Below are 22,021 nucleotides of genomic sequence, written 5' to 3'. Positions count from 1 at the left end.
ACTCAACTCAAAACTTCAAGACTATAGTTGAGTGACATGTGACTGCTGCCGCTCTCTTGCCACGCGCGACTATTGGACTTGAAGGCGGTCCGGTAACGTGTCGGTGAATATTCGAGGTTAACGCCAGTCTTCAATCACATTGAATCTTGAATTGAATTCAATTCTCGTTTGTGAATCAAAATTGTGATTAAAGATTCACCTTCATCAAGTCTGAGTCCCCACGAGAATCGAAAGTCAAGAATCTTAGTAGTACATTCAAGATTGTCATGAATGCTGGGATATGCCCCATCTTCTACACCATCACAGACTCACCTCGGCTTGATCAAATCTGCTTCTATACTGTTCGTCTTCGCTTCCTGATTGCTCTCTTCAGCTTGACGATGGCGGCAGTGAATGAAGATGGCGCGTGCCTTGCCGCTTCCAAGCCGCAAGGGAGTGACAAGGCTCGTCTCAGCGAGGTAGCTGCTCACGGCCACACCTCGGATTGGTTTGCTGCTGACTCTCACTTCCTGGCGAGCATCGAAAATATGATGGCCAGCAGTGTCAACGACCACGCCTCGGTCAATGTAGCACGCTCTCCTGCCGTTCACCGCAGAGGGGTAGCGGGCGAGAAAAGCATACAATCACCAAACATCGACCTCGGTCTGGTTATAAGCGGGCAAATGAGTCCCAAAAGATCCTACAGTCAAACCTTTGGCCCCAGCAAATCCACATCGTCGAATAGAGGTCCCGCCGAGCACAGCGACACGTCGACGACGCAGTAAGCTGGCCAAAAAAAAAAAAGATAACATGAGCCTGCCCATTCGAAGCGTGGATGCTAACCCTGCTGACGTCAACGCTTCGACAGTGTCATGAGCATTTGGAAACGACAACAGGCGGCTGCCTGCGGGTCCGCTAAGCCTTGCGAGGTAGTGTGATCAGAAATTTCCGCGCATGCCGTCAGCGTGCTCACCGTTTTGCTTTGGCGATCTCACAGACTCGTGCATCAAACAGATCGGAGCTCACTTTCTCCCATGCCAGCGCAACAGATGACCTGCGCAATGATTCGAAGCGAGCAAAAAATTGTGCAGCCTCTCGCGACACTGGAGTATGCGATGCCCAGTCCAATGTGGAGCATGTGCGCACGCCACCTGCTCCGGTCACTCGAAAACAGCATAATAGCCAGACTGCGGTCAACAGCACAGCATCACGCCTTCAGCGAGCGTCGCACTCGGCTCAAGAGGAGGCTGTGCCTGCTGCACGAAACCAGGCTTCGCGAGGTCGAGCTTGTCGTCCTGAGGACGATAATGTCCACACTTCGGCTGCGACACCTTTGAAGGTGCCATCACAGTCTCAGGTGCTTCTAGCAAGACCTGTGCCAGAAGCCGGCACCACGATGCCCCAGAGAGTAGCTCATCCGAAGTCCCTCGCCGTGGATGCTGTCGAACGTGTTGAAACAGAAAAAGCGGCTCTGGAAGCAGACTGCATCGAGCTCGTGCGTGTTGAGAGGGGTCGTGCAACAGCTGGTTTTTGCTCACCTGCCTTTTGAGCCAATTTACGGTAGAAATGTCTACTACAAACGTCGCAGCAAGAGCTCGCAGCAGCAAAAGCACTTCTTACAGACGAAAATTCTGGGCTTAGGACCATGCTGGCGAGAGCCTCGCGGCTATCTAAAGAGTGCGTTGACAAGATACTCACAGCATACATGCTAGCGCTCTGATCTCTGCTCCTGTCCAGAGCCGAGGCAGCAATGCATGATGCAGGAAAATTGCGTGCGGAGCAGTCAGACCTCATGCGAGACCTAAGGGCGAGCTTGTACACTATGAAACCGACTTAACCTGATGGCCACGGCTGACACCGCCGTCTTCCTTCGGGTGTAGCGCCTTGTCGAAGGGGCAAAGTGCAATTCAGAGGCCCGGTCCGAACAAGCAGGTGGGCAGCAGCGGCGTTGCGTTGTATGTCTTGATTTAGGCAAAATTGAAGCTTATGACAAGGACCAAAGCTGCCTTGGAAGGTCTGTGGGCAGCGTTCCAAAAGCTCAAGAGAGGATTGGAGGCTTGCAAGGATGCTCCAGCCCAAATGAACCTATGTGAGAGCGATGTACGATCTGAATTTGGTAGCAACCAGCTAGCTAATGCACCGTTGCCTCCTGCGCTACAGTGGAGAAGATGCTCGCTCAAGAACAAGAGAAGGCCAAGAACGCTTTGTACGATAAGGCTGACCTCGTGGATCAGCTCAAGGCGGTTCGAGAAGACCTCGACAACCAGCACAAATCCCTGGCCGAGCAAGTCAGATCGAAAGAGAGCGTTTTGGACGAACTACATCAAGAGCAACAGCGTTTGGCGGTCATGACGACGCGCATGGAAGGGATACAGGCCCAATGTGGCACTTGGGAGATGCAATGCGAGGAAAAAGATCAACAGTGAGGTGTTCAATCCACAGTTGTCGAAATGTTTCGTTGACCATCATGCTCCATGCAGTCTCAAAGCCCTTGTCGCTGATCAGAGCAAACTCTCAGACGAAATTGCGGGCGTCCTCAAAGACATGCGAGCATGCGAGCAGTATCTGAGCGTTTCTCGAGATGAGGCCAAGGCCGTCGAGGAGCGGTGCGTACCGCAAAAAGCCAGTTGCTAAGCCGAACGCGGACTACTCATCACGATGACCTTGTATAGCCTCAACGCTGTTCTTGTAGAGCTCGCATCATCTCAGGAGAAGCTGAAGACGTCGGGATCGGAGTGTGCGCTGCTTAACGCAGCACTGTCAGACGCCCAGCAAAGAGTCGAGGCTCTGACGAGGCAAGAGAGCACCTTGCGTGAGAAGCTTGAAGCAAGCGACAACGGCCTCAAGGTCTCGCAGAGCAGGTGAGTTGAAATTGATTCCAACCTTGCAAGCATCAATTTCACACCACCATGGTCCCGCAGTCTAGCGGCCGCGCAGCGAGAATTAGGCGAACAGGCCGTTCAAATTGCAGTGCGTACTCTTTGGCTCAACGCCGTGGATCTGCGCTAACGATACATAAGGATTCAGAATCTTCAAGGGGAGTTGAACATTCAGGAACAAGTCTTGGTAGCCCGCAGCTCCGAGAGCATGCATCAAGTCGTGAGTGAGGCTTGTCTCCCTGTTCTTCAATTCCACTTGTCGACATCTTGGTGACGACTCCATGGTCGGCAGGCGTCGCTGGAGAATGAGCGCCAAATTTCGTCTCGTTTTCGAGAAGACTGCAATGCAGCCATCCAGGCCATGGACGAAGCAAAGAACGAAGCCGCGGAAAGCCAGAAAGAGGTCATCTTGCAGCAACAAGCTCAAGCCCAGCTCCATGCGAACCTCGAATCGCTGCGCTCTGAACTCCAGGAGTCAGCGCTCAAAGCTACTGAAATGGAAGCTCAGCTTGCCTGCGCCAAGACAGCAGAGGATGAGAGGCGACAATTAGCGGACGTGCAGAACCAGCGCGTCGCAGAGGCATCAGAGCGCACAAAAATGATGGAGGACAAACTGGAGCAAGCGCAGTCCCAGCTCACTGCAGTCCGCGAAGAACTCAAAGAGTGCCAGGGGCGAGCGGCACAGCTCGATGCAGACCGCACACGTCTAGCAAATCAAATGGCCGCCACCATGGAGGCGCTTTCGGGATCGGGCCAACCACAGGCTCCTGCAGCTGGCGGCTTTGAGACGACCTTGGATCAAGATGTTGATCTTTGCACTCATTCTGGTGCCTTGATCCTTCGTCAATCCCATGCAGCAGTGGAGTCCATGACTCAAGAAAGCTTTCCTGACCGATATTACGCTGGTCGTATCGTCAGTATATCTTCTGTCAACTCGATCGGGACTTTGTACGGAACTCAAACCCGCTCTCCCCTGTCTCTCATCGCAGACGGCATATGAGGCGGACTTCATGATACAAATCACGAAGAATTTGGATGAACAACACGCGAAAGAAACGGCGAAGAAAGACAACGAGCTTAAAAGGGTAAGTAGCTACAAGCGCCCGCTGTGTCCTTGACACTGACGTAGGTCTTTGCTTCAGGTCCAAAATGAGAATAAGACCCTGATCAAGAAGCTGAGCGAGGTACGTGCGGGCTTGTTTGATGTTTGTGGATCGCTTTGATGCCATCGGTGATGTTTCTGTGTCGTCGCTCGTCCAGAACCAGCGCAGAATGGGAGCTTCTGCCGCTGGCGCCTCCACTGCCTCAGGCCAATGGCACGATCCAGAAATGCAACGCCGCCAGATCGATCTACCACCATCCGATGATGCGGAGGCCGCTGGCCAGAGAGTACGTATCTTGCATCGTGTTTCGCTCTCCAGGTATTCGGACGCTGAAGTTCAGTCTAGCCTGCCCATTCTCAGACGGCGGCTCACAGCCTGGTGACTCCAACTGTGAGGTCCAGAAACTCATTTCGCGCTCGGTATGAGAAAGCAGTCTCACGCCCATACTACGCTGATCTCTTCACGCAGCGAGCTGAGCGCGCCGCAGATATTTCGAGCACTGCGACTCAACAAACAGCCGTCGCCCCAGCGCCTCTAAGTGCTCCATCTGCTGGAAACTTCCAACGGTCAAAGACAGCGATCCTTACTTCGGGAAACACTCAGCACGCTGTCATTAGCGGCACCAAAATGCCACCTTCTAGTCCCTTGTCGTCCCCTCATTCTTCTCAGGCGTCCGTGACTAGCGATAATGCTACCAACGATGACACTTACATGACGGACACTGTCGGACCGGATGAGAGCATGAACGTTCGCACCACGTCTAGTCAAGCCTCGACGCTTAGGAGAACACAATCACAGTACCCCTTGCGCTCAAGCATTAGGCGCCGTCCATGAAAGACTGCAGCACTCAAGACCAGCGCAGCCAGCCAATAGATCGGACTCGAAGAACGATGGCTAAAACATGCATCAGCACAGAAGATCAGAGCAACCTTACGATTCCAACAAATTGCGATGAGCAAGCCAGCGACGAGCGAAGCCCATCAAGACGAGCACTCCATTTGTTGGCTCACTCCCTGTACCTTCGCAAAATACTTCCAAGACACACTCAAACGGGGCTGGAGGGTCAGCTTACAAGTATGAAGGTCGATGTACGATCGACGAGTTTCAAGACAGTGAGAATAAATCAGACGTTCAGTTGAGAATAGTCTGATGTCCAGGAATGTGCGCCGACGCCTCTTGAGTTGCGGGACTGGCGCGTGGGCACGCCTGGTGTGGTGCAACCTGGCGGTCAGCGTGTGGTACGGCCGAAGCATGTCATCGCGAGATGGACTTTTGTTCCGGATCTCGCTCCCGTTCGAATGAGATTTTGCCGAGACGCGTGTTCTGAGCGTGAGCTTGTCCACATAGTACCAAGCTTTGATGCTGCGTGGGCCGTCTGTCACTGCCAGCGTCCTGCATTCTTAAAGGCAAGACGTGCGCGCGGGTGCTATATAGCTGGTGACATTCCATCATTGAAACAGTCAGGGGTGAATGAGTTGGCATGCGTGCACGTGAGGAGGGCAGCCGGCTAATCAAGCGACTCGTGACTGCTGTGCACAGTCATGAGGATTGTAGCCCCACGCTTTCTCCGGCGCCTCCGCACGGATTCCTTTGCTCTTAACTCCGGTCATCATAGTTGCGAGCCGCACTTGCTCCAAGCTGCATCTTCCGGGCTTGCATTTCGGGGTGGAGGTCGACCGGTCCATAGCTTGACTCGCTAGGTGGGGCTAGCTGCTGCTCTATAGCTGTTTGCGGGGTGGTTTTATAAAGCAGCAGCTTGTCTTGCCCTTGTCTCGAATGTCATCACACATCGACCGTCACACAGATACGCACACCTAGTTCTGGACGAGGGGCCCCATCAGATCGAGCAACGCAAACCAGCATGTCCGTCCCAAGGACATTCAAGAGCGCTATTGTCGAGGCTCCTAGAGCCAAGACGGTGATCAAAGATGTGCCAACACCCGAGCCAAAGCCTGATGAAGTGCTGATCAAGATCACGGCTGCAGCCATCAACCCAGTGGATTGGAAGATGAGGGACGAGCCGGACACGTATCCCTACCTGAAGGAATATCCCACTCCACTCGGCTCCGACGCTGCAGGCATTGTAGCAGCTGTAGGTAGCAGTGTGGACTCCTCTCATCTCAAGGTGGGCGATCCAGTCTTCTTCCAGGGTATTATAGGAAATCCTAGAAACTCCACTCTGCAGCAGTATGCCGTCATGCCTGCCGAGCTGGCTGCCCTCAGACCCAGCAACATCACGGAGGAAGAGGCGGCGGGCATCTCTCTCGCTAGCGCGTGCGCTCTCGTGGGCATGTACCACGACACTTCAAGCACCCCTACCAAGCCCGGCCCATGGGAACCAAAGGGCGACGCTGCTGGCAAGGGCAAAGCGCTCGTCGTTCTTGGAGGCTCCTCATCCGTTGGGCAGTACGTCATCCAGCTCGCCAGACTATCGGGCTACACACAAATTGTGAGTCCGAAGGCCAGCTGCAATGCGATGGATTGGGGCGCACTTAAGCCAAAATGTAATCCTTGCGCTGCCAGATTACCGGATCTTCGCCCAGCCATCATGAGCACCTCAAGCAGCTGGGTGCTACAGCTGTGCTTGACCGAAACGTGGCGGATGCTACGCACTACGTCTCGGCGCTGCGCGGTCTTGCAGTGGACTACGTGTACGATGCCATCAGCGAAGAGTCCACGAACAAACTAGCCATAGAAATCCTGCAACGCTCTTCAGGCAACAAGACGGGCAAGCTGAACATGATAAGCGTCATACCGCCTAGCCAGGCTGTCAAAGCAGAAGCCAAACAAGCTGGCGTCGATATCAGCTTTATCCTGGGTATGGGCAGTCTGCCGCATGTCAGACCCATCTCGGTGCCCTTCTTCAAGGCCCTTACTGGATGGCTCAAGGAGGGCAAGTTCGTACCCAACAGGACCCGCCTCATCAACGGTGGATTGCCCGCCATCGAGCAAGCACTCGAAGCCAACAAGACGGCGAGCGGCGTCAAGATCATCATTCGTCCGCATGACGCTTGACACTGCATAGTCAGGTCAGACCGGTTTTTGCAAGCAACAGCAAAGTAGCCATCAATACTCGTAATGCATGGACGCGCAGGTCTGCCTGCTCGTGACAATATTTCATTGACCGTAGTGGTAAGCCTCGACGAGCTGCGAGTGTTTGCACTTGACTCTTCGACGCGGCAGACACGATGTCGAAGTGAACGGTGTTGAGTGATGTAGAAGGTCAAGTAGTGCGTATTTGGACGGGAAAAAGGCAACGGTGAAACACGCGGGAGGGACAAGCAAAGCGACAGAAGTCTTGTGCGGACATGTCGTAGGTGTATGGCAATCGTGAATGGAAATGTGAGTGACTGACTTATCAAGTCACGAGTCTGGGTCACGCTTGGAAAGCGTATACTAGAATTTTGAATTTGAATGCAACCCACTTTCAGATCACGTGATGCTCGAGCGCAGCGGTGGCTGCTGCGCCCGCGTGAATCCGTGATAATCTTGAATTTGAATGCGAACGCACGCTTTTAGGTCGATGGATTGATGCATGCGCGCATACCCGTCACAGCTCAACTGGAAGCCGGCACTCATGACTAGAGAAGAGCTCACCTTCAGGCCGTATCGTCCATCTCTTTTGGCTTTCCTTCCATCCATCCTGCCTGCGCATATAGACAAAGACTCTCCTTCGCTTCGGTTCGATTGATACAGCTCACGCTCATCTCTTGGTCCACTGTACCTACCGAGCTTTGGCGCAACCCTTTACTGTCGCGCTTGCAAGACCTCGCCACTCCTTGCTCACCATGAAGGACTCGACCAAGAAGCTAGTGGTGGACTTGGTTCTACTAGGTCTTACCAATCTAGCCGCTTACTATGCCATCCGAGCCATCCTACAGGGCAATGATCCTCAGAGACAAAAGAGGCTGGATGCGAAAAAGACGAGCGGGGACAAGCTTGCTCGGCTGGGAAAGAATGTGCAGCTGAATGAGTACGAGGGTGAGTTGGGCGTGACCCTTACGCCGAAGGTGGTGCATGTACGCTACATGAATTCGAGTGCGACTTGGTCCTACCTATGTATGCGCATAGCTGTGAACTCGGTACAGGCGTTGTCAGACTCACGATCGTTCCGTGGCCCGTATCCATCGCAGAGCAAATTGCAACAGAGCTCATTTTACCACATCAAATCCAAGAGACGTTCGATTCAATTGGTGGGCTGGAGAGCATCATCTCATCGCTGCAAGAGAGCGTCATTGCGCCCTTGTGCTATCCGGAGCTCTTTGCGGGAGCGGCGGGAAAGAATGGTCTGCTTGGAGCTCCCAAGGGTGTTTTGCTCTTTGGTCCTCCCGGAACAGGTGAGTAGCGCTCGAGGTGGCTGGCAGTATTTTTGCCAGGACATCGCTGATGATCGCATACTTTTGGGTTGTAGGAAAGACGATGCTGGCCAAGGCTCTTGCAAAGGAGAGCGGCGCGACCTTCATCAACATGCACGTCTCTACTTTGACCAACAAGGTGAGCCGCCTTCCGCGCATTGCAGCGCGAGCGACGTGCTGAGTCTCACACCGTTTCCCCATTCAACAGTGGTTTGGCGAGTCGAACAAGCTGGTAGCAGGTCTGTTCTCATTGGCGCAGAAGTTGCAACCTGCCATCATCTTCATTGACGAGATCGATTCCTTCATGAGAGAAAGGAGTGGTGCTGATCATGAAGTCACGGGGATGATGAAGGCCGAATTCATGACGTGAGTTGGCCCAATCTGCTCGACGTCTTGCTCACATTTACTTGCTCAACATGATCCTCTGCTCTGGGCGTCTCATTAGATTGTGGGATGGTCTGACATCTTCTTCAGACCGTATCGTCGTTCTGGGCGCTACGAACAGACCGACAGCCATCGATGCTGCCATTCTTCGACGTATGCCCAAGCGGTATCCCGTCAAACTGCCAGATGCTGTGCAAAGGGGCAAAATTCTGACAATCATGCTCGCAGGCGTGAACCTCGATCCCAAATTCGACATGTCGGCCGTCATCAAGCGGACCGAGGGCTTCAGTGGAAGTGAGATCAAAGAGACCTGCAGGAACGCAGCTATGCAACCGGTCAGGGAATACTTGAGAAGCGGAAAAGGCAGGCAAAGCGTAGAGGTCCTAAGGGGCGCTGGAACGGCCGAAGAGAAGGCGGAATTGGCTGGGAAACAGTCTAGACCTCAGAGCAGACCTTTGAGAAACAGCGACTTTTTCGTCGTGGGTGAGTCACTTTTGGAAGATGACGTTTGCTGACGGCATGGAGGCTCACGTTCAGACGAGCGCCATTTCTCGCCTTGCTTGACAGACGGCTTGAATACCAACTATGCCGCTCCCGGCACGATCGAGCAGGATCCCATAGATAATTAGTCGAGCAGAGGGCGAGAATGTAATGTAATTTTCTCTAGTGCTGCGGTCCCAGCGACTTCAGTCGTGATCCCGCGCATCAAAGGCACACGTGCTAGCACATCGAATTTCGCGGATGTGGGGTAGCTCCACCTTAAACGTGCGAGTATCGGAATGAAAGCGGGCATTGCGCTCCAGAAAAGAGAGTGTGATGGTGCGTGTGGAAGGACGCAAAGGCAACGAGACGTGTCAAAGGGTGTAGGGATGAAAGGAGCGGAAGGCGCAAAAGGGCCGAGCGCTTCGTTTGGCGATGTAACGACCATCTAGTCTCTGCTTCGGTGGAAGAATCTAGATCGACGTTTAGGCGTGCCCGTGTTGGTACTAGCTGCGATGCTTTGCGTCTCAGCATTCATTATGGCTCCTTGAGCATTTGGGTGGTCGTACGGCACGCCAGCGATGGGCGCAGGAGTGACACCATCCGGCAGAGCTGGCACCGCAGGGATCTCTTCGCCGTCTTCGGCAATGACGCCATTTGATTGACTGGGAGTTCGTCGCCCTCGTCCAGTGACAAGGCCAAAGGCGCCTTTACCAATGCTGCAAAGCAAAGGGCCAGGCGGATGATTAGATGTCAAAGCTTCGGTCAAAGGGCACCGGTCAGCATTTCGTTGCCACTTACGTGCCCACACCCTTGCCCACACCGCCAACACCCGCCACGCCAAGCTTGCCCACGCCACTGACTCCGGCGTATCCAAGACGTCCAACGCCTCCAGCAACTCCACCGACAGCAGTGAAGGTCCTAATAGCAATACAAATGACATAATGTCGTTAGACGACTAGCCCATCTCGTGGAACTGATCACTCTCTAAGACTCACCTGCCAAGATTGAGCGAGGTACCCTTGCGGCCGCGCGTCGCGATGAACTCTGGACGGAAGACCAGCCGAACGGTGAGGAAACCGCCCTCTCCAGCACCCTTCCCTGTCACCGGCAACACCTTTTCGGTAGCCTGTGGACCAGTGACGAGCCGACGGTCAGCTCTCTTGTCGTACGCCGAATCTGCGATGGACATACCTGGAAGGGCTCAAGATCGGAGAGATCTAAACGAGCTTCGCCAAGCTTGTCATCAATGCCAACCTGGTCCCAATCGAATATTTCGAAGAGGGCTTCCGCCTTGACGCGAGATGGCACCTCACACTCCCCAAGTGACTCATTGAATCTGCAAAGAGATCTAATAGGTCAGCAAGAGGTCCGTGTGAAGCGACGCAGACGACTCACTCAGGATTGACTGTCTTCTTGACGATCTTTGACTTGAAAGTCTCTTTGCCGTTCAAATTGAATTTGACGTAGGGGTCAGACTTGCCGCCGCGGTCTGCGGCCCGCAGGTTCTTGGCGCTGACCACGTCAACACGCATAAAGCCGGTGTCTGTCGGAAAAGTAGGCGGTCAGCGTTAGCATTCGCATCACCTTGACGCCACAAAGCATGGCCGACTAACTGTTGACGCTCTCTACGGGCTCGAGGTGTACATCGCAAGGAATGTACTTGCACGTGAGCGACACAGTGGAGGTTCCTCCCCCAGCGTCCGAAGCCAAGGTGAGTTCGCCAACCTTGTCCAGCGTCCTTTCAAGTACATCTTTGGTGTTCCCTTGAAACTCAGCGAAGATGTCATTGTCGTTCGAGCCAGTGCGAAGCTTGAGCCACATGCGGCTCCAGTCGAGCTCTTTGATGACCGCTTCGCCAACCTCGTCCCACGTGCACTTTTCCGTCCTAGAAGCTTCAGTGGTATACACTGGCCAGTACCCATCGTCAAAGGAGACCTCAAGTCGAGCATTCTTTCTCGCCAGCTGGCCACCAAGAAGATTGAACACAAGGATGCCCGATTCTGGCGCGCGAGTGTACGCAACACTTCAGTCAGCTTATTTGGGCCTCGTTGGTTGGCTTTGTGAGATGGTTGCCACTCACGAGAATTCAGAAGCTGCTCGCGCGACATTTCGACCCCCTCCACAGCTTTTTTGGAAACGTCTGTTTGGGCGGTAGCGGCGGTCTTGACTGAAGCAAGTGTGGCCACCGACTCCTTCTTCTTGTGGGTTTTCTGGGAGGCTTGGTGCGCCAACGACGTTTGCGTGGCAGCCGCATCGTCCTCCTTCAGGCCCGAAGAGACAGTTGCTTTGGTCATGGCTTTGGCGTCCTCTCCAAGAGCAGCATCCTCTTCAGCTTCGGCGCCCTCCTTGGCATCGGGATCGTCACCATCCTCGTCCTCGCCGTCACCTGCCTTCTTAGCAGCTTCGTTGCCAGCGCCCTCAAATTCAACGCCATGAAGTGCAGTAGCGCCAAGGAACTCGACGTCGTACTCGATTTCACCCTTGTAGGCGCCGCGACCGAGGTGGATCTTATCTTTTCGTCTGCTCTTACCGGTGCCGGTGAAGGGCACTTCGCGGGTGCCTCTGCCTTCGTTGGCCAGCTCAGCGACATTGACTTCCGTGGTTCCGAGTGAACGGTCTTTGCTACTGTTTTGGTAGTCCATGACTTCGATCGTGACCTTTTCCTTGAGCGAGTGGACCGGAGCGTACAGGATCTCGTCCCATTCTGGACTCAAGTTGTTGTTGACGATCACCGAACCATCCACTTGCTGACCACGCAGCTTGAGTGTGACGTATGGGTCCGACTTTCCTCCCATTGCAGCTTCGACATTCTTGACCTCCTTTGCTCTGTGCATGTGGAACTTAAGAACTCCAATGGATGGCACATAGCCCGATCCTCCATTCATACTGCCGCTCATGAGGACAGGCTTCCACTGAGCAGACATCCGCACGCGGCCTTCCTTAGAGCGGGTCAATGGGAACCAGTCCTGCTGACGCTCTTTAGCGGCGAGCAGATCGTCCAACTTGACGCTCAGGTACCCTGCAGGCGAGGCGTGATCGACGACTTGGATACCAATAACGGCTTTGCGTCGCTCAGTAACCAAGAATTCGAAGTGTTCTTCGCCACATCAAAGTAGAGTTTTAGTGAGCGACAAGCATCACTGGCCTAGCTTCGTCTGCTGTAAGACTCACCTTCGAAAATGGGATCCAAAGTCTTCTTAATCACACGCGTCTCTTTAATCTTTTTGCCGTTCAGCAAAAGACGCGCCTTCGGGTTGGCGTCACGAATGATACCAGCTGGTTTGTCAAGGCCCTTCACTTGATGAATTGTGAGTCGGACGACGCCAGATACGGTCTCAGGCAGGGGCTCAGGTTTCCCATCTGGACCGACTTCAGGTTTGATGACAGGATAGTAGGACAGTGAGTACTGCAACGAGCCACGTTCCCTGGCTTCGTGCACAACCGGCGTGCTCAAATTCTCGTGCTCAGGTTCGGCCTCAAGCTCTGCGAGGTCGAACGCAGCTTGGCCAATGTGTGAGTCGGATCGATGCTCGTTGAAGTCCATGACCGAAAAGGTGAGCATTCCGTTGAGGCTGTTGAGAAGGACGAAATGGCTGGACTTGTACTGTGGGTTAGAAGTAGAGTGCTTGTACTTTGTCTTTGCAAGAGTATCCTTCGCGTCGATGGACACGGCAATGTACGGGTCCGGTGTGCCGCCTCCCAGCTTGACCGCTTTGAGGTTGCGGGCGTTCCAGATGGTAACCTGGAGCACTCCACACGCAGTGTCGAGCGGAGTGCCCGAAAGCAGCTCTTCGAGATTGATCGTGAATTGGTTGGGATTGTCTGCCAGTGGGGTAGGAAGGTAAACGGAAGACTAAAGGTGAGCACGACGTACGCAGATTTTCTTCCTGTGCTGCCAAACTCACACATCATGGGACCAACATTGGCATCGACTTGGCCCTTGATGAAGCCTTCCAGACCGGGAACGACGCTCATAATGTCGAAGCCAAACGTGTTGCCTCCGACTGGCTTCAGCACGAAGTCAAATGTGGGAGGTGACATCAAGGAGAGGTCCACCCTATTAGGCAGTTGAAAGGGTGTCAGCCCTTGCCAGCTCTCCAATTGGCCGGTATCAAATCGTACTTACGTTTGCACGTGCGGGAAGGTTGAAATCAGCTTCATCTTGATTCGCGCATGAGCAGTGAAGGAAATGCTGCACGACGTGTTCATCAGCAGAATATGATGTGAGCGTCAGATTTTCCGCGATGTAGCTCGTTGACTTACTCTTCAACCAAAATGGGGATACCAGCTCCGACAACGCCTTTGCCCAGACGGATGGTCAGGCACACTTTAGGGTTGATTTTGCGGGCTACTTGTCGCACGGTGAGGTCCTGTGAGAGCAATTGGAGGCTCAGCAAGAGGTCGCTTCGATGATACAGACAGCATGCTCACCTGTGTGTCATTCGGAGTGAAGGAGATCTTCCAGTCCATGCAAACAACGTCATCCTCTGTCGCAGGAAATGTTCTGACAAAGTCGATGAGGGGTGCTTTGGTGCCAAGCGTGAATGTCCTGTGCACGAAAAGGGCAATGAGATCCACGAGTCAGCGGTCGACAATCATCAGATGTACGCGAGTAAGCAGCTGCTGTTCCGCAACCGCGCTCAAGCGCTCGCACTTAGGGGTCACTCACGTCAGCCTGATTGAGTCGAGAAAGCTCGGACATTGCTGCACAAGAATAGCATCGACGGTCTGGATGACCGTCGCGCTGAGCACAGGCTCATAAATGAGCCAAAAGCGTCTCATGAATTCGTTGATCCACCCTGCGGTCTCATTTTCGGTCATCATGTGTTTCTTGGCAAGCTCTCGGGCAATGTCGTCTCTTGCTCTTTGACGCGTCCTGCGCATAGATGCATTGTAGTACGTCGAGCATACACCTCCGATGACGAACATTGCCATGATGCCTCCTCCAAAACGAGTAGCGAAGTATGTTGTAAGGACAGCAAATATCACTGAGGCGCGTATCAACGCATGCACATGAGCTTTCTGGTCGATTAAGCCAGCGTGTATGCCCAGTCAACTCACTGATTGCTGGAATCCAATTTGCGTAGTGTTTGGCAATGGTCAGTGCAATCTCAGCACCTAGCACCGCTTCGCGCAGCGCGACGCCGCTCCTGCATACCAGGACTCACCAGCATCCCAGTAGAATCGCCCATACCACTGATCAGAAAGGTATTTGCTGATAAGCTGCGTCTCAGGATGAGCTCGCGTCTCCTCCTCGTTGGGCTTGAGATGCGGTTGGCCTTCGAGCATGTGGGAGGCCATCCCCGTATGACCGGCAATGGCGTCCTTTGGTAGTTGCACAGTAGGCGCACCCGCCTTGCCTGATCCATCACCAAGCTGACCCTCCAGCTTCGAGACCCTGTCAATGTCTGCGGCAGTCATGGTCGCGGGCACTCGCTTCCCGCCAATGTCCGACGCCATACCTATCGCCGTTGCAAGGCACGAGAGAGTCAGCACGAAGAGTCGTGGTTCTGCCCTTGCCCAGAAGGACCTGAGAGCGTGTCCGATGGAGATTCCGTCACGATGCTAGCCTGACCAGCACGAGACTGCTGGTCAATCATGATCTTACTCACCCATTCCGCCGCCCTCCTTTTCTTTCGGAGGTTTGATCTCGTTCATTCGACGTTTAGCCTCGGCAGCCTTCTGTTCTGGCGTAGCGTGCTCATCCAGTTCCACAATGTTCGCCCCATTGGCCGCATCCGCTTGGAGCTTGTTGTGAAGGGCTGCGGTCTCTTGGGCGTCCTTTTTGGACAGCGATGCAAGCCCATCAGGCTCTGGCCCAGAGGCGGCGTGATCTTTAGAGATGATCTCCGCCATGCTGGATTTGCCAGGTGGCTGGCGCAATGGAAATGGCGAAGATTGATGGGGGCGGTCGTGGATGCCTTCTGGAATGATCGAGGTGTTCGTGATCGAAGCGGTTCGGTTCAGCCTGGGATCCTCATGGGCGCATGTGGGAGTCGACAAAACACCAAGTGACAGCCGCTGCCGTTGGACATCAGCGAGTCGCTTCCTTCCTGGGAATAGTCGCTTCCTTCCTGAATTCCCATCAGCAGCGGAGGTACATTACGTGCCAGAAAGGGAGTCACGAGTGTCGAAGATACGCCAGAGGCAGCAACAAGCGCACAGCAGGGATCGATGCATGGCTGCACGGATTGCGTCCGTGCATGCATGCCGCTCACGATGATCGAATATGGAATCTGCGCGCGACTGCAGCCCGCGTACGTGCTGTCCGTCACACAACAGACGCGTGACTCGTGACTCGTGGAGTCGTGACCCTGGATGGCGCAGCGCGTCGGGGTTGGAATCAAATCATGGAACCAAGAATCGAATCAAAATTAAAATCGTGAATTAAAATGTTGACTGACTTCGAGCGAGTCCGTGCGTCATGCACGTTGGATGGGGCGGCTTGACTTTTTGACCTGCTTCACAATAACAGCTGCGTGACCCGCACCTGATGTTCCAGGATTCGAGCTTGTGGATCATCTTTCGCACTCACCACTCGTGCCTGTTTCAACATTCACCATTGCATTCAAGACTTCTTGTGCCAGCCCTTCACTTCTCCGTAACATCAAACATTCTTGTTTCAGGATCGTGTGATGGACTCGCAGTGGTTACCGGGTTTGAATTCGCATGCCCCAGGCTGGCAACGGGCGAGGGAGCTCAAGGCGACATTGATGGCCCCGCAGCTCCTCATCAGGCTTATGCGCACTCGACCAGGCGACGGCGAAGCAGCGTACGGGTTCGAGGCATCTGAGTCTAGTACTAGCAGCGTCCCAGTATAACAGAATGTCACCCTGCAAGATCTTCAGGGCGAGGGATGATGATCCAGGCACTGATATTCAATCGTTGCCGTGTGAAGCGTAATGCTGATGAGTCTGCGTGGCTCAGACGTAAGCGTACTGCACCTTATGAGAATGATCATATCAGCTTCAGTCTCTTCTATCTATGCGAAGCTGTAGATACTTGTGAGCTGCACGAAGACAGAATCACAATCGTGAATGCCACGCATAAGAAGAGGTTCGAGACAAGAGGCTGTGTCGCCTCGTATCGACGTCACGTGATGTAGCTTTCTATTTAGCGCCAGCGTCGTACCGGCTTCTTGTCCAAATTGCCGTGCCGTGCCGGTCCGTGGAACGCGCAGCACGCCGAGCTTCGTCTAGATTTCACAGTTCGTGCAAAAGACGATCAACACGATCCTGATCAGTCGGAGTCCGTGAAATGCTTCAGAATCAATCAAGCCAGGATGAGTTACCTACTCACACTGTAAGTGCGCGGCACGTCGTGCGTTGTGGCTGCGGGTCGCGATTCTGATGAGTCATCAGATTCAAGGATCGTGACGCGGTGACAGCGACGCAGGCCCACACAAAAGCCTTGGCTTGTTTCAAAGCGAGCATCAGCAGACGCGGAACCCCCTGTCCCACATTAGCGCCCAGTCCGTGGGAAGCGGACCCAGACTATCGGAGTTCTCACCATCATGTAGCGGTTCGCATACACATCCGTACAGGCATGTGCGGTCTACAGTAATAATAGTACGTCCGAGAGCTAGCTTCATCAGCTGTACTCATCACGACTCGGAGTCTTGAAGCGCCAACCACGTCGATGCTGGTTCCGAAACCGCTAAACTTTGTATGTCAACAGGTACTACTACTACTACTACTACTGCCATCCCACTAATTCATGATTATTGCTATGCGCGTCAGTCATGAACTCCGCTCTGTGTAGCCTCTGATGGCCGCAGAGAACAAGCTGAGACTCGTGGCTTGGCTTGTTCGGTTGCTGTCGGCGAGGCTGGAGTCGCCTAGCTTTAGCACCGAGCGAGTGAGACACTCTCCATGCGACTCTGCGTGCGTAGCTGCATATAGACCGCTGTGCCATTCGTGATTCGGCATGCGGGAATCGTGAACGTCACAGCCCATGCAGACAGACACGGACTGGTGCCCAAAGACGTCGCTGATTCGATTGAGGAGAATCGACCAAATTTCGTGAGTCGACTTACCGCGGGATACTGTACCGCACTCACGAGACACGATGAATCAGTTACGTAGACGACAGTATCAGCTTGCGCAATCTTGCTTGGAGGCTTCGGAGCCGTCTCGGAGTAACTCGTGAGGAGGCCTCAGCCTTGCTTTTTGGCACATCACATCGTGGTGAAGTGCTTCTAAATACGTAGCATGGCTAGATGATCATCCGGCTTAGCGGCAATCTCGGTTGCGAACCTCTGACTCTCGCACGGCTGCTATGCCGTCAGTCATACTACTGACAAAACGTTTTTTGTTAGCTTGGAGAGATGGCAGAGGTTCTGCCTTCAGGGGCCGTCTTGGGGTTCCGATCAAGAGGCGGGGTGAAGTCGGCGGACTTGAAACGTCTCAGAGCGCGATTCCAAAACGAGCTCGTCATTGTCTTGCAACATGCGGACGGCAAGACATATGGTTGGCTCGTGACCGTGAGGTGTCCGCGTGGCGAGCGGTCCTAGTGTCAAGTCAAGAGCGTCACTCGACAGCATCCAGGTGGGGGCCGACCAGATTCTACGCGCTGACCTCGAAGACACCAAAGTAGCCCCTAGGATAGAGACCGTAGGGTCCATCGCATGACTCGTGAACTTGTAAACCTTTACTCAAGGCTGACCTCCAGATGGGATGCAAGTGTAGAGTCTAGAACCACAAGTCCGGATGGGCGCTAAGCGGTGACGAGGGAAAACAAAGCCGTGATTGTTGCACGCTGATAGGTCGCCATCAGACGTTTAAGACTCCGATCGACCTTCTCACGCCTAGACTTCCGCATCACAAGCATTCACCAGTCGTGAGTCTGGGTGCGGGTGCTGCATGCATGCGCGCTCCTCGCTGTAGTTTCAGTACGAGTCCTGAAAGGCAGATTACATCTGGTGGAAGTGCTGCAAGCACCTGCACCCGGGCATGGCATGAGGAAGAGGGCAAGCCAGCGCGGATTGCTCGTGTCCCCACGCTGGAGCACACATGAGCTTTGACCTCATTAATACGTCACAATCACAATCACAACAATCTTGAATATGGACTCACGCGTCAAAGTTCGCTAAAGGGCGCTTTCGAAGTGGACGTGAGCTTTCGGCAGGTCAGGCTTGGCAGGGCAACCTGCTACAAAAGCTTCAAAAAGCTACCGAAGGGCAGGACCGCAGGTGCACTCAGAACACTCACGACTCTTGACTCTTGATTGCGGTCTGAGTACCAGGAAGTGGACGGGCTAACCTTGCCTGCGATCCGAGCATTGCGACTGGGACGAGGCCTGCTGCTTGCCTGCCTCACCTCAGGAGATCGCTTCGTCCACCTGGATGCTGCCGCTGCCGCTGCCTCTGCCTGCATACCGTGTGCGTAAAGGAGTCGCGTGTCGCGCCGCATGTGGTCGTTGTGGCTCTGATGGCTGTCGCTGTGTGCGTGATGTTCGGGGGCTGCAACAGCAGCAGCAGCCACAGCCAGACAGAGAGGTGCTGGCTGCAGCTTGAGTGACGCACACAACTGCGCTTCTCGCGGGTATTTCCCACCAGGCTCGCTCGCTCACAACTGTGACTGTGTGACTGTTGTGACTCTGACTGTGACTACTGTGTAATGCGCTTCTGCATCCGTCATTCACCATTCGATTCATGTGAGAGAGGACCCCATCGCCACCTCTCACAAACCGCTTCCACCCTCATTTCGACGCTGTCTTCCATATACCACTCCTTCACCATCCGACCGCCCAACATTACCTTCAGTCAGCACGCTCTCACGATAGGTTCTTTCCTTGCACCTCGCTGACCCTTTCAACGCCAGCTCGCAAGCTTCATCCGGCTGTTCGCCAATCTACGCATCGCTCTATCGCGCAGAGGGCTCCACATAGCGCGAGTCGATCGTCTCGATCGCACTCGCTTCCATCTTTCCCTCCAACTGCCATTCGCGCTGTATCCGCGTCCCATCCGCGTCATCCATTTCGGGCCGAGCTCGGACTGGCATTCCCCTCGCCGCTTTCCTCTCTTCAGGCTGCAGCGACGCAAACAGCTCTTTGCGGTGACAAGCGCGCGACGAGCGCTGACTATCCAATCACCTGGCAAAAGTCGCCCGCCCATTACGAGACTTGCTGCACAAGCTTCTTCGCGTGCCACGAGTGACTCCTCAGCCTTCTCGCCACGTCCCTACTGCTCGGGCGCCACGCAAATCACCCTTCGGCAACCTTTGAAACGAGCTTCACCTCTGTAGTCACTGCATCGTAACTCGGGTGAGTCGTCGGTCCGCTTTTCCCCCCTTCTCTGTCTCGCTTCATCGCATCCTCAGGTACCAGCGTCGCACGTAGCCGGGTAGCGGCGGTATCACCGCTTCTGGAGGTTCCTGACGATCGTACTGCTCAGCCTTCTGATGAGATGTTGCGTTCGGGCAAGGACTTCGACCGCTTTGGCGCGTTCGTTGACGATTGCCATGTCGGCAGTATCAGGTGCGATCACGTTGCGGCTCGGTGCGAGGAAAGCGCGTAGCGGTAGTCCTGTGATTACGACCAGCTTAGATGGCATGAATCGCGGGCGGCATAGCAACATTTGGTTGAACTGCAACGTGAACATCGTACGCGTCGTCATGGAATGGCCTCGTAGGACGAGACGAGAGAGGGGAAAGGAGGCCTCAGGGAGCAGTGGCACTCAGTTCACTCAGTTCGCATTCTGATTGTGTCTGCTGTCGCGCGATCCAGACCTCGTTCGTGGACGTTGCTTGCGCATTCAGTCTCTTGGGTGGAGGGCGGCACGAGCGCCAGCATACATGCTGCGAGGATTGTAGGCACTCACGACTTCGCCTGGCGCCGATAGCCGCGTAGACATCCTCAGCAGCAGCATGAATTGTGGTCGCGTGTATCAGCATTGTCCTGCAGCACTCCCGCGGCAGAGTAGCTCTCAAACCTAGCTTTGACTCCGGTGAATCGTGCAGGTTCGGCGGTCTCACGTTAGCTGTCAGAGTCGTCTATCAATTGCGGTGGACACTCGTCCGGCTGCTGATGACATGTCCACCCGCGCGCGCTCGCCAAATATAGTCGCGTGGGATATTGGTGCCGACGCTGTGTGCGGGCGCATGTCGAGCGGGGCTCGTGCGGTGCATCGCGCCAGCCGCGCCTCCCGCCTACGCACACGTCTCTATATATATCTATATAATATGCCCCTGCTGCTATACAGCAGCGATCAAGTCAAGCTTTTCCGTGGCTCGCTCACCGCTGGACACGCAGCGCGCGCGTAGCATGGCCGAAGACTCGTTTCGATTGGGCAATTCACAACGCACTCGCACTTGACCTCGAGCAATCACCTCGTCGCGGAGACGCACACGAGCATCTGGCGTCTTGCCCGCTTGCTTTGCTCCAGGTCTTCTCGCTCGCTTCTCGCGTCCTGCCATCCCGCATGCCATCGCACACAGGAGTACACAGGAGTAACGTTCTGACTTCTCGCACCCTCCCTTGCCCGCGATCAGCACGGACACTCAAGATTCGTGACTCAGCGATCTCGTCTCGCACTTCGACATCTGCTTGGACATTTTCATCGCGTCATCAAAGTTCACATTCCGCTTGCTCCTGTTCTGCATCTTCGGCACTTGAAAGTCAAGCTTGGCCTGCAAGATTACCGGCGACTGCCTTATTGGTAACCGCAAAACACACGCACACACATAAGGTTGCCCAGTATGAGTGCTGCGAGCGGCAAGATGATGATCTACAAACTGGTGGTGCTGGGAGATGGAGGAGTGGGAAAGACTGCCTTGACCATACAAGTGAGTTGAGATCGCTTCCACACTGTAGCATAGGAACATGCGGGTGGCATCGCTAGCCTGTCGATATGGCGGCCTCGCGCCCTTCTCCAGCGCATGCCGCTGGCCAGCCCAGTCCTGTGATGCGCAAGGTTTGCCTGACCTTGCCACGACCTCAAAATTGACTTCCACGACTTCCACACTCTCCCCGTATCCGCTCAGCTATGCCTCAACCACTTTGTTGAGGTGCGTGCCGCTCGCATGAGCCATCTTGTGCCCGGCGGACACTGACTGGGCCAGCGCCACCTCCTGTGTTGTGCAACGGTTTCACAGACATACGATCCAACAATTGAGGACTCATATCGCAAGCAGACAGTGATTGATGACCAGCCTTGTATGCTGGAGGTGCTGGATACTGCTGGCCAAGGTACGTGACCTTGAAAGCATTCATCAGCATCGATAAGTGTCGTCTTGCTGATGCGATGATGTAATGCCATTTCTGACGCAGAGGAGTACACTGCTTTGAGGGATCAATGGATCAGAGAAGGCGAAGGCTTTCTGTTGGTGTATTCGATCGCAGCACGGGCAACTTTCGAGCGTGTAGAGCGGTTCAGGAATCAAATCTCAAGGGTCAAGGATCAGGAGCCTCACGCAGTGCCGATCATGCTGGTGGGCAACAAGTGCGATAAGGTCACAGAAAGAGAGGTGAGGTCCGCTTGTCTGTAGCGCTGGTATCGAGACATGGCTCAGTCGTGTCTGCGATGCATCTTATGGCAGGTGTCACGCGATGAGGGGCAAGCCCTCGCAAACAGGCTGGGCTGCAAATTTGTGGAATCAAGCGCAAAGACATCCGTGAATGTCGAACGGGCGTACTACACAGTCGTTCGCCAGTGAGTAGGTCAAAGGTGCGCCTACAAGAGAATCGTCTCACGCTCGTTGTCCTCCTTCTCTAGCATTCGGGAACAACGCGAGGGCATCTCTGCGGGCTCCAAGCCCAAGCCTAAGCGTCGGTGCAATATTCTATGAGGGCTGGAAGGCGTTGGGAGACTTCTTGGAGGGACCGAAAAGAAAAGGAAGCT

At 54.4% G+C, this 22,021-nt stretch overlaps 6 protein-coding genes across 6 annotated transcripts; 5 read left to right on the top strand and 1 right to left on the bottom strand.

The window, feature by feature from the left end:
• Positions 1–380: 380 nt before the first annotated feature.
• On the top strand, positions 381–1,816 carry IE81DRAFT_347493 (hypothetical protein; the record flags this gene model as incomplete). Its single annotated transcript, XM_025516157.1, has 5 exons — positions 381–760; positions 848–908; positions 977–1,474; positions 1,544–1,656; positions 1,717–1,816. 5 exons carry the CDS (start codon positions 381–383, stop codon positions 1,814–1,816), a joined length of 1,152 nt encoding a protein of 383 aa, XP_025369553.1.
• A 149-nt stretch (positions 1,817–1,965) lies between these two features.
• On the top strand, positions 1,966–4,795 carry IE81DRAFT_347492 (hypothetical protein; the record flags this gene model as incomplete). The annotated part of the gene is made up of 11 exons (XM_025516156.1): positions 1,966–2,068; positions 2,140–2,401; positions 2,460–2,585; positions 2,652–2,840; positions 3,000–3,078; positions 3,151–3,771; positions 3,848–3,943; positions 4,001–4,042; positions 4,119–4,247; positions 4,322–4,351; positions 4,430–4,795. The coding sequence occupies 11 exons, from the start codon at positions 1,966–1,968 to the stop codon at positions 4,793–4,795; spliced, it is 2,043 nt and encodes a 680-aa protein (XP_025369552.1).
• A 947-nt stretch (positions 4,796–5,742) lies between these two features.
• IE81DRAFT_135158 (GroES-like protein) lies at positions 5,743–7,407 on the top strand. Its single transcript, XM_025510299.1, has 3 exons — positions 5,743–6,410; positions 6,485–7,303; positions 7,393–7,407. The coding sequence occupies exons 1-2, from the start codon at positions 5,823–5,825 to the stop codon at positions 6,974–6,976; spliced, it is 1,080 nt and encodes a 359-aa protein (XP_025369551.1). The 5' UTR covers positions 5,743–5,822; the 3' UTR covers positions 6,977–7,303; positions 7,393–7,407.
• Positions 7,408–7,507: 100 nt separating this feature from the next.
• IE81DRAFT_313742 (putative MSP1-intra-mitochondrial sorting protein) lies at positions 7,508–9,501 on the top strand. The gene is made up of 6 exons (XM_025512492.1): positions 7,508–7,942; positions 8,095–8,298; positions 8,373–8,455; positions 8,525–8,682; positions 8,762–9,183; positions 9,268–9,501. Exons 1-6 carry the CDS (start codon positions 7,750–7,752, stop codon positions 9,327–9,329), a joined length of 1,122 nt encoding a protein of 373 aa, XP_025369550.1. The 5' UTR covers positions 7,508–7,749; the 3' UTR covers positions 9,330–9,501.
• Positions 9,363–15,311, bottom strand: IE81DRAFT_323543 (hypothetical protein). The gene is made up of 16 exons (XM_025513978.1): positions 14,796–15,311; positions 14,352–14,645; positions 14,245–14,250; positions 13,853–14,171; positions 13,615–13,732; positions 13,447–13,553; positions 13,310–13,375; positions 13,089–13,240; positions 12,355–13,005; positions 11,264–12,280; positions 10,797–11,183; positions 10,579–10,726; positions 10,375–10,519; positions 10,179–10,309; positions 9,982–10,101; positions 9,363–9,899 (listed from the first exon to the last, which is right to left on the bottom strand). Exons 1-16 carry the CDS (start codon positions 15,037–15,039, stop codon positions 9,629–9,631), a joined length of 4,176 nt encoding a protein of 1,391 aa, XP_025369549.1. The 5' UTR covers positions 15,040–15,311; the 3' UTR covers positions 9,363–9,628.
• A 5,568-nt stretch (positions 15,312–20,879) lies between these two features.
• IE81DRAFT_290361 (putative small G-protein Ras2) lies at positions 20,880–21,968 on the top strand (the record flags this gene model as incomplete). The annotated part of the gene is made up of 6 exons (XM_025511847.1): positions 20,880–20,966; positions 21,165–21,188; positions 21,276–21,369; positions 21,451–21,647; positions 21,720–21,832; positions 21,896–21,968. 6 exons carry the CDS (start codon positions 20,880–20,882, stop codon positions 21,966–21,968), a joined length of 588 nt encoding a protein of 195 aa, XP_025369548.1.
• Positions 21,969–22,021: the final 53 nt, after the last annotated feature.

This window comes from Ceraceosorus guamensis (genome assembly GCF_003144195.1).
Source record: "Ceraceosorus guamensis strain MCA 4658 unplaced genomic scaffold IE81scaffold_30, whole genome shotgun sequence".
Taxonomy (NCBI): domain Eukaryota; kingdom Fungi; phylum Basidiomycota; class Exobasidiomycetes; order Ceraceosorales; family Ceraceosoraceae; genus Ceraceosorus; species Ceraceosorus guamensis.
The sequence above is the reverse complement of the archived record's forward strand: the minus strand, read 5'-3'. Positions and strand labels throughout refer to the sequence as shown.

Coding starts and splice junctions, on each gene's coding strand:
- IE81DRAFT_323543 (XM_025513978.1), bottom strand. CDS start 15,039: ATGGCGGAGATCATCTCTAAAGATCACGCCGCCTCTGGGCCAGAGCCT. Junction 13,733..13,852: donor CTCGACTCAATCAGGCTGAC/GTGAGTGACCCC, acceptor TTTCGTGCACAG/GACATTCACGCTTGGCACCA. Junction 11,184..11,263: donor CGAGCAGCTTCTGAATTCTC/GTGAGTGGCAAC, acceptor CTCGCGCGCCAG/AATCGGGCATCCTTGTGTTC.
- IE81DRAFT_135158 (XM_025510299.1), top strand. CDS start 5,823: ATGTCCGTCCCAAGGACATTCAAGAGCGCTATTGTCGAGGCTCCTAGA. Junction 6,411..6,484: donor TATCGGGCTACACACAAATT/GTGAGTCCGAAG, acceptor TTGCGCTGCCAG/ATTACCGGATCTTCGCCCAG.
- IE81DRAFT_313742 (XM_025512492.1), top strand. CDS start 7,750: ATGAAGGACTCGACCAAGAAGCTAGTGGTGGACTTGGTTCTACTAGGT. Junction 7,943..8,094: donor GCAGCTGAATGAGTACGAGG/GTGAGTTGGGCG, acceptor TATCCATCGCAG/AGCAAATTGCAACAGAGCTC. Junction 9,184..9,267: donor CAGCGACTTTTTCGTCGTGG/GTGAGTCACTTT, acceptor CTTGCTTGACAG/ACGGCTTGAATACCAACTAT.